General features: G+C 34.7%; 1 protein-coding gene across 1 annotated transcript; it reads left to right on the top strand.

Moving 5' to 3' along the window:
• Positions 1-6,756: 6,756 nt before the first annotated feature.
• LOC125188739 (polyol transporter 5-like) lies at positions 6,757-10,184 on the top strand. The gene is made up of 3 exons (XM_048085765.1): positions 6,757-6,976; positions 7,095-7,457; positions 8,874-10,184. Exons 1-3 carry the CDS (start codon positions 6,838-6,840, stop codon positions 9,929-9,931), a joined length of 1,560 nt encoding a protein of 519 aa, XP_047941722.1. The 5' UTR covers positions 6,757-6,837; the 3' UTR covers positions 9,932-10,184.
• Positions 10,185-11,085: the final 901 nt, after the last annotated feature.

The following is an 11,085-nucleotide window of genomic DNA, read 5'->3' on the forward strand; positions in this document are numbered from 1 at the left end:
AAATTACTTTTAAAACTTTTTTCAATACTAGTACTCAAAATAAATGTGTTGTAAACAATGCAACGTAAGGAGTGACTTATAAGTTTTTAATGTGTTAAATTTTTAATATTATGAGTATCTGAGTAAGCTTATACAAGTCAAAAGAAAATTAAGACTGGAAACATATTTATGTGACTGAAAACGATATTTTATTTGTCAAGCAGCATAAATTTGTCATGTTTTGCTAGTTGCATATTTGTACTTTCGTAGTCAAATTGTAGTTCAAATATATCAAGCAGGAATTTTACTACTACAATATACAAAATGAAAAAAGCAAAGGAGAGCCTCTGGGGAGGACTATTTATAAGGCTGCAATTGATATATTACTCTTTTATCTTGTTTGAGTTAATGTCATTTTTTGATAGAACTACAGTTTGCTTGGTTATTACAATTTGCATCACACTTTTGAATTTTGATATATATTGATATAATAATATCCAAAGAATATCATTGTCACGTTGTTATTAGAAAATCAGCATGGAATTAGCATTCAAATTAATACTTTTTTTTCTTAATTTTATGTTGATTATAAATTACATTATTTAGCTTAATTTCACGCCGTTTTCAGCACTAAACTCAACCATTTCCCCAATGGTTTAGTTTTTCATACGTTATTATTATGTCTAAAATTACAGAAAAAAACATATGATTAAAAATCAATCAAAGTGCAAATTTATCATGTGAGTGCCAAAATACATCATTATTCTTTTTTAGTTAGTTGTCAATTTGTTTGGCAGACACGCATAAATATGAATATTTGTATAAAAATCTAAACTTTAATCCCAATAAAAGTTAAGGTTACGAAAAGAGAAAAAATATATTCTCATAATGGATTTATTAAAATACTAACTAATTTAAATTGGTCAGGCCGATCTACTGCAATGGGAAACATATACCTAAAATTAATTATTACATCGTATATGTTTGGATAGACATATATCACACTCTAATAAAGTACATAATCTATTTTGCTACGTAGGAAAAAGAAAAAGGAATGAAGAAAAAGATTGATCTAATTGTTCGTTAACATTTTCATGTAGTTGAGGTATTAGGTGACAATAACTAGCTACTGAAATACGTGGACAAATTCGAGTTTTATTTCCCTTTTCTTTGTCCTAAATATGGAGTATTATACGCATCAATGAAACGTCATATAAGTTAAGAAGTAGTACTACTATGTTTTTTGCAATTCATATAAAATAGTAGTATAAAAAATTGAATAAGGTTTTGAATCAACAAATTAGCTACACTTTAAGCCCTCATGATTAACGTCATATGTGTTTGCCCGTGATTTAGGTTGTTAATTATCAATATAAATCTTAAAAATTCACGCATTTCATTTTTCATTCATTTTTCATTGTTTCTACAGAGTAACTAATTAATGAAGGTACACTAAAACAATTTTCAATGTTTTAAAACCGGACCGACTGGCGAACCGGCGTCGTCACTGGTTTACTGATTCAACCGGTTCACTGGTAGAACCATTGGTAGAAACGGAATATTATTATAAACATATATAATTATATATAGTATATAAAATATATATTAAATAATGAATGATAAATGTAATTAATAATTTATCACTAAAACACATTTAAACATTATGTATACTTATATAAAAATATATTACACAAAGAATAGTACTCCCTCCGTCCCAAGATAAGTGACCTACTTCTTTTGGCCACGAGATTTAAGGAATGATATTTAAATAAGTTAAAGTGGAGAGAGTAAAGTATGAGAGAGGGAAAAATAGAGGAGGGGAGAGATAATAAAGTAGGTGGAGAATAAAGTAAGAGAGATGACTTTTTGCTAAAAATGGAAATATGTCACTTATAGTGGGACACCGAAAAAGGAATACAAGTCACTTATCTTGGGACGGAGGGAGTAGTAAAATATATTGAATATTAAATTTATGCTAATTTTTTATAAAAAAATATATTTTAAATATACTGAAGTTTTGTTGATATTTTATGATAAAAACAAATAAAGTTCATTTTTTTTTCAGAATATGTTTTGTTTGAAGCAATAATATAACATATATATATATATAATGTAAATGCATACTATATACATTAAGATTCAATAAATAACAAAATGCAATTAATAATATATAAAAATATTAAACCTTATATATAACTGATTATATATAAATAATAATAAAATTTAGTGAGTGCTAAATATAGTTATAGATAATATAATTAATAATTATTTATTAAATTTGGATTATAAGTTAGTGTAAATAAAAATTTATCATGTTTAATATATAAATTTAGTTAATGTTCATGTCATATCACTCTAAGTATTGTGGCAGCGTGGTATAGGTGGTGTTACTAATTTGAAAAGAGGTCTTGGGTTCAAACCTCCTAGACAACAAAGTTTTTAAGCATTTTTTTGAAAACCGGTTTCCAGTTCGCGCAGTGGCGGAACCAGAAATTTAAGTAAGCCGGGGCTGAATTTTTTTATAAAAATAATACTCCCTCCATCCCTAAATATACTCCAGATAACATTTGAAAGAGCACTTGTTTTAGTGCAAAATTAATAAAGTAATATAGAGATAAAAAAAAGGTGATTGAAAAATTGTTACTGGAGAATTGGACCCATCTCATTAGAGAGGAAAAAAATTCATTAAATAGAATTGATCTATTTTTAAAGACATCCCAAGACAATAAATGTGAACTTTTATAAAAGATGGAGAGAGTAATATTTAATTTTTTATGTAATGTGTTTACAGGTTTATATCCCAATTCTCAAATTCACACAATTATACATCACAAAACTCAACCAAATTCCTAGCTATCTCATTTCAAAATCTGCAAATCACTACCATAATATATGTGCAATTCTAATTGAATATATAAATATAGAGCCTAGGCTAAATATTAAAAAAACTAGATTTAACTGGAAATTAGCAAGATTTATTAAACTTTACCGTCTCTAAACTATTGATCATCTCATTAATTTTAAAAAGTGCAGATTTAAACATATTTAATTATATATTTTAACACATTAGATTGATAAATAGGAGTACAAGCAAATATATGTTCCAAACTAATAAATTTCTTGATTTCAGTGTTTTAATTATATGAAATTCTAAGCATTAAGTTGTCAAATTTGATCAACATTTTATGAATTAGACTAATTTTTCAATTTGTTGCACTCGTAATTTAATTGTTTGATCACCCTTTTTTATATATATTCGGGTACAAAATTTCTAAATTCTTTTAGAAGAAGTAAATAGCTATAAACATAGAAAAACGTGCTATGCTCTAGAAAGGATGAGGGAGTACCTTTTCTAGGTGTCTATTTTTATAGCCTTAATCATTATTCCCTAGTTTACATTTTAAAACTCGATTCATTATCCCTGTCTTCTCTCACCAGGGACAGAGCCAGGAAATTGTAGTAGGAGGTGCAAAAATATTTACATATAAATATAAAAATATAATAATAAGAGAAAAAATTTGGGTGTTGGGAGAGGGCCTCTGTCATTGCGGCTGTATTCAAAAGGAACACAAGTAGTTATTTTTTTAAAAGAAAATTTCTGGGGCTTACATTTATAATACTTATATTTTTATTTGGGCCTTAGGTCTCCCCTATTTTCTAGTGCAAGCGGTGTTTAGGTGAGGGGCAAGTAAATCTTTATTTTATTAAATGAAGGGGGGCAAATTATGTGAATATGTGAGTATTAGATTATTTTAATTTATATGTGTGTGTATATATTGGAGATTGAGGTGGGGCATTTGCACCATCTAAATATACATTAGATCCGTCCCTGTCTCCCACGACGTATAGTTCTCCAGAAATCAGACTCAAACTTTCTGAGCGGGGTGGGGCGGCCACGGCGAGGTTATAGGATCCGGCGCCGGCAAGCCCCCGCCTGGCCTATGCTGGTTCCGCCGCTGAGTTCGCGGTTCATCCGGTCCAACCGGCCGATTTCACTGGTTCAAGGCGGCTCAATGTAGAGACAGTTTATATGAGCAAATCGGACCGAACTACTTACCGGTTCGCGGTCCAACCGATCGAACCGATCGATCCGATCTAATTTTTAAAACACTGACAATTTTAAAATAGAAAAGAATCTCAAAACATGATAGACATTCGATTATTAGTTGATATACTATCCTAGAGTGATAGCTAATTTATTTTTCAAAATAAAACTCCTAAAAATACATCACGTGTACAAACCTTAGGGGTTAAGTACAAATAGTTACTCCCATCGTTCCATAAGAGTATGCACTTTTGATCGGATACATGTTTTAATCCATAATTAATAAAGTAAGAGACAAATGAAAAGAAAAATTAATTATAATATTGTTAGTGAAGAATGAGTCTCACTTTATTATAGAGAAAATAATTTTTAAAATCGGAAAATGCATACTCACGTAAGACTGACGACTAAAAAGGAAAGAGTGAGTTGTCTTATGGAACGGAGGGACTAGTTTTTGTTCTCTAGTTTCTTATAGCACACATCTTAATTTGTAGTGTTAACATCACAATGAACCTTTAATTTCTTTTCATTAACTTATCTAATACTAGTAATAATTGTTTATAGTTTATTGGTAACAATATATATTAGCATTGATCTTAATTTTCATGATCAGAGACTCAGAGTTCATTTTTACATTTTTGCTCATTATACAGGCTCGAGTGCATTCTAATAAGATCTTATCTTTGAGTTTGAGTATAATTTTATAAGTAATAGAATTATATTTTTAAACTTTAATTATATTCCAAAAAAATGGTAGAACGGCCTCTGTACGGTTTTGTACTTTTGTTTGCTTACACTTTTTGCCGCGTCATTTTTTCATTAATTACTACATTGAGTTATAATCTTCTTGCAGTGATCTTTTACTCACTGAGGGGTGGCGAAATGGGTTATCCGCGGGTACCTGCACCCAACAAATCAGATATCCATACTCGATTTCTGCAAAATTTGTTGTCCCAATACCCGCCCCACAACATATCGGGATTACTCGATACCCGTGTCGAGTACCCCGTACCCGACATTGCGGGTACCCGTATCCAATCCGAAACCCGGATGTTGAGTATGACCCCCTTCAATCGTGAAAAAAGTTCTTCAAACCAAAGGTTGAGTTCATGAAACCAATTACTCCCTCCGTCCCGGATAATTCGGGTCACTTTGACCGGGCACAGGTTTTAAGAATTGTAATGAAAACTAGGTTGAAAAAGGTAGTGGAATGTGAGTCATATCTTTATATATTAGTTTTATATTAAAATGTGAGTAGGAATGAGTTAATGGAATATGAGATCCACTACCTAAAATGATAAAAGTGAAATGAGACAAATTATATGGGACGGACCAAAATGGAAAACTGGGACGAATTATCCAGGACGGAGGGAGTAATATTTATGCTTTGAGTTTTTTTTAATAGTAATGAATTTTGAGATTGTTGTCTGTGAATTCAAATTTTTGTTTTTTAATTTGTTCTTCAATCTTCATGCAAAAATTCCAACTATCAACTATGCACAAATATGGTGATTTCTAGTCTCGTACTTACTGAAAATAATCAAAATATGATGGCAGTATATATGTACTCATATTTGTATATTTTAATATATAATTGCACATTTCTAAATTCCAAATTCAAAACTAAATGCAAACCAAAATTTATTGTATCAATTTTGATTGTATGCTTTGAATAGATTGAAAATAAAAGTGAGGGAACACTCTATAACTAGTTCTGGTGAGTTTTTAAATGTGTGTTTGCTGAAATATAAAAACATTTTTGAAAAACTCTTAGAACTTTTAGATTCCATAAAGTATTAAAAGATTGTATATAGCTAATACTAATAATATCGGGTATTATCGGGACTAACGGATATATCCGCGCGGGTAGCGGGTATACCCGTATCCGCAAAACTCTAAAACACAGAAGTCTGAAAGTAAAGAACTCTCCTAGCTGCACATTCATCGTATAGAATAGTATGCCACACTGTCCTTTCCTGTTGACGGTGAGTGAAAAAGATGAATCCTATACATCTCATGCCATGGTTGTTGTGAAAGAATAAAGAAATGCCTTCTTAGCAATTGCTCTTACTGCTCGAGTAGACTGGTGAGTGAATCATCTTCATCCTATAATAAGAGGAAATGCAAGAGGGATTCCCACAGTGAGGGAGATTGGTCCTAGCTACTTCTTTCATACCAGGAAAAAAAGATTGCCAAATCAATAGGAAAACTTCTATTATGCCATTGGATGTGATCGGAAGAGTAATCCAAGCACACCCAATTCACTTTTTTTTGTCACAGTCTGCACAATTTGATAATAAGATGCATATTTCAATTAATCTAAAAAACTAGAAGTTTCACTGTGAAGATGAACTATAAACTACTACATTTATAATAAATGACAAAGTGAATTGAAGAATACAGCTCCAAAGTTCATCTTATTCAAAATCACATTATGTAACATCCCAAATAAAGTCACTGCAAATGTAGTCGACTGGTCGAAGTCAATATATTAATGTACGCAATCGACACAAAATTAATAAAAAAAATTATTTAAAAAAAACATGTCTAACAAGTCCAAGAAAGAGTCTCGTCTAAATCTCATTAAGGATTGATAGATGACGTGAACAATCGGCTATAATGATCTTTGACCTTGTGCCATAACTGAGCTCAAATAGTTAAAAAAACTTAAAAGTTTGATTTAATTAATTGTTATTTTGCCCACTCTCTCTCTTCTATATAAATCCATCCCACATGCACCACTCACACCAAAGCCTCTTATCCTAACCACCAAAATTCCAATTTCAAGTACCCCATCTAACACCGCCACTCTCATGGCTGAAAAGAGGCCGGAGAATAACGGTGCCGCCGCCATCGAATCCCAACTTCCCACACCCATAAAACCAAAGAGAAACAAATATGCTTTGGCTTGTGCTTTCTTGGCCTCCATGACCTCCATCTTACTTGGATATGGTACATCAATTTCCTTTACAAAAATTCTCTTCATTAATTAGTTGCAGTATCTACTACAATACTTAATTTTTTGCTTTTTTCACAAACAAAATTAATAAAAATATTTTGCTACATGCAGATATAGGAGTAATGAGTGGAGCCATAATCTACATAAAGAAAGAAATACCTATGAATGACGTACAAAAAGAGGTGATCATGGGAATTCTCAATGTCTACTCGCTGCTCGGCTCCGCCGCCGCGGGCCGGACCTCCGACTGGCTGGGCCGCCGCTACACAATCGTCTTTGCCGGAGCTATTTTCTTCGTGGGCGCGCTGCTCATGGGATTCGCCACCAACTACGGCTTCCTCATGGTGGGCCGCTTCGTTGCCGGCATAGGCGTCGGCTATGCTCTCATGATAGCGCCCGTCTACACGGCGGAGGTCGCTCCGGCCTCCGCCCGCGGCTTCCTCTCTTCCTTCCCGGAGGTCTTCATCAATTTTGGTAACTCTTTCATTTACTTTTTTTTGCTAATTGTTTTAGTACTATTTTGGGGTTTAATTTGAGTACACTAGCGAAATTTTCAACGTGACAAAGTAAATAAGGTTTTGGGTTTGGTCTATTTATTAGTACTACTCTTAGTTAATATGCTAATAGAGAAAAGTATACAACTCTTTTAGGAAAGACGAGCTTAAAAAGATTTTTGATTTACTTCTAACGGAAAAAATATCCATCAGTCATTTGAAAAATATACTATTCCATACAAACGAATTTTGAAAGGTTACAGAACTAAAGATTAGTTTATTTCATATTGGTTTCTAAATATGAACGTTAAATTTCTTTTTTTAGAAAATATTTAATATTCAATTTCTAAATATACGTATTGGTTTTGTTGTGAGTACGGACAATGTTAAACAGTTTTTTTATAATAAAATAGTTGCCGAAGCACAATTTAATTATTAATAGTGGATTCAATTTATATATATGTTTAAAATAGTTGGTATATCTTGTCTATGATGAGTACTATGTAATACATATACTTTTGTTGATATTTATACAATTTTAGGAACAATCATACGTGTATATTTATGTTTATGACAAGTTTCAATGAGTTGAGATTATTTTATTTTAGTTCCGGTTATTTCACGGAAGAATATTCAACGAATCAAGGTAGGAGTACGATTTGTTTGATTTTCTACAATTGTTTTAGGCTTTTAGAAAGATTTTGTAAACCTAATTTATTCAGCCTGTCGATGACTAAACTAGATGACAAGATTGCATATTTCTCAATGCATTAAATAATTTAAATACACTAAAAATGATTCATTGTCGAAAAAAATATCACAAAAGATTCCAATTTTGAGTCAATTAAATCCGGAAAAGGAGGCATATTTTCTAGCCTCATATTTTAAATCGAAGAAAATTCTGCATTTCAAGGGTCCAATTAATCATCTACCCACATCTTGCAAAGACACGCGTGCACGTCTTCATGTATACCTTAGTAGTCATTACCAATGGAAACTTTTATTACTAACTCTTATCTTTCAATTATTCAAATCTCATTTTAATTTGATGTGAATTTTAAGACTTACAAAAGAAATTCGATTTAAAATATTCGTAAAATGTAGGTCTTATTTTTATGTACTAATTACGTATCAAGATACTTATACATTGTTCTACTCCCTCCGTCCACAAAAAATAGAGTAATTTGTGTATGCCACGGGTTTTTATGTAGAATTGGTAAAGTAAAAGAGAAGAGAAAAAAGTAAGAGAGAAGAAGAAAAAGTAAGTGAGAATAATGTTAGTGGAATGATGTGTAGGGTTATTATTTGTTGAAAACTTTCCATGAATAATTGTGCTCTATTTTTTGTGGACGGAGGGAGTTTTTCGGATTGTAAAACTACCAATTTTCCACAACAGGCATATTACTCGGCTATGTTTCAAACTACGGCTTCTCAAAGCTCCCCACCCACATAGGATGGCGACTCATGCTTGGAATCGGTTGCATCCCGGCCGTATTCATCGCCATCGGGGTCCTCGCAATGCCGGAGTCCCCTCGCTGGCTTGTGATGCAGGGCCGCCTCGGTGACGCAAAGCGCGTCCTCGACAAAACTTCCGACTCCCTCGCGGAGTCCAAGCAGCGCCTCGCCGAGATCAAGGAAGCCGCCGGTATCCCCGAGCACTGCACCGATGACGTTGTGGCCGTCTCCAAAAAGAGCCACGGCAGCGGCGTCTGGCGCGAGCTCCTCCTCCACCCCACCCCCGCCGTCCGCCACATCCTCATCTGCGGCGCCGGCATCCACTTCTTCCAGCAGGCCAGCGGCATCGACTCCATCGTCCTCTACGGCCCGGACATCTTCAAGAAGGCCGGGCTTAAATCCGACACCGACCAGCTGCTCGCCACCATGGCCGTCGGATTCACCAAGACGATCTTTATCTTGGTCGCAACCTTCTATTTGGATAAGGTCGGGAGGCGGCCGCTGCTTTTGTCCAGCGTGGCAGGGATGATCGTGTCCAGCATGGCGCTCGGGATCGGGCTGACCGTTGTTGACCACTCGGATCGGAAGGTGGTGTGGGCCCTGGCGCTCTCCATAGCAATGGTTTTAACCTACGTGGCGTTCTTCTCCATCGGGATGGGGCCCATCACGTGGGTCTACACCTCGGAGATATTCCCTCTGAGGCTGCGGGCACAGGGTGCGAGCATAGCGGTCGCAGTGAATCGCGTCACCAGCGGAGTGATTTCGATGACGTTTATATCCCTGCATAACGCGATTACGTTTGGAGGGGCGTTTTTCCTCTACGGTGGGGTTGCGGTGGTGGCATTTTTGTTTTTTTACACTTTGTACCCTGAGACGCAGGGGAAGACGCTCGAGGAGATGGAGGGCTTGTTTGGGACGTTTTTTAAATGGAGGACTACGCTTAAGGAATTTGATGAGAAGAAGAGTGAAAATGAAGGGCAAATCCAAATGCGGAATTAAAGTGGTGGTGTGTAAATATAGGGCTCTGGCGAGGGCAAATCTGTCATTTTACTTGAGTGTTTTGTTTTTGCCTTCTTATTTCGAGTAGGGGTTTTAGCCCTTGGGTTTGCTCAATTTATGGGGCTTTATGCCATACATGAATATCATAGTAGTACTAATAATCTTCTAAAATGTGTAACAGTGAGGTAGTGAAAACATATACGCCATATACATTTTGTTGATCCAAGAATATTCAAAAGTGTCTATTATTGAATTGACTCGAGTTCCTAGAATGATTGAGGTAAAATTGCAAAAAGCAGCTCTGTGACCTACTGAGAATGCGCGAGATGAGCTGCTTTCAACCAAAACGTACTTCACTCTCGGGTCCAATTCCCATTCATCAAGGTAACTCTTATATTTGACGTCCATATCTACATAGAATCAAATAAATCCCACAGTTAGCAGCAATTACATCTGGCACAGATGAAGATGCACTCGAATTTAACACACTAAATCAGTAGACAAATTCCTAGAAATTTTCAAATTAAGCTCCAATAATTATTTCTCCCTCCGTCCCACTTTAGGAGTTCTGGTTGAGTTCGGCACGGGTATTAAGAAATGTAAAGGAAAGTTGGTGAAAAAAGATAGTGGAATGTGTGTCCTACCTTTTTATATTAGTTTTATAATAAAATGTATGTGGAAAAATGTTAGTGGAATGTGGGGCCTAATACCATTTATGGAATATTTAACTGGAATTCCTAAAGTGGGACACCTAAAAATGGTAAACCGGGACTCTTAAAATGGGACGGGGGGAGTACTAAATGCAAATGAAAATATAAGAAAGGGAAACCAGTCGCAAAATAAATACGGTGAAACCTAAATTCATGGCATTAAGGGGCGATCGAGCGCGATGCCGTTTTGGAGCACGTTTCCTCTGACGAGTTCATCGACCATAACTGCAAAGCTTCGAATGGTTGAGTGGTGGGGATTGTATGAATTTGCAGAAGATCAAAAATGAGGAGCGGAGGAAGGAGAGAGTGGGAAAGGGAGAGTGATTTAGAAAATGAAGCAAAGTTCGCATGATTTCTTTTATCACTTTTTGGCTTCAACATTTTGTTTAATTGGAAATATATCATCAGTATTACCCTCTAATAAAAAGTACTACTCTTTGTTCC

Source organism: Salvia hispanica, chromosome 5 (genome assembly GCF_023119035.1).
Source record: "Salvia hispanica cultivar TCC Black 2014 chromosome 5, UniMelb_Shisp_WGS_1.0, whole genome shotgun sequence".
NCBI classification, from domain to species: Eukaryota; Viridiplantae; Streptophyta; class Magnoliopsida; order Lamiales; family Lamiaceae; genus Salvia; species Salvia hispanica.

Bases quoted from the DNA above. Each gene is read 5' to 3' on its own strand.
- LOC125188739 (XM_048085765.1), top strand. From the start codon at position 6,838: ATGGCTGAAAAGAGGCCGGAGAATAACGGTGCCGCCGCCATCGAATCC. The intron at 6,977-7,094 runs GTACATCAATTT...TGCTACATGCAG, and splicing joins CTCCATCTTACTTGGATATG to ATATAGGAGTAATGAGTGGA. The intron at 7,458-8,873 runs GTAACTCTTTCA...TTTCCACAACAG, and splicing joins GGAGGTCTTCATCAATTTTG to GCATATTACTCGGCTATGTT.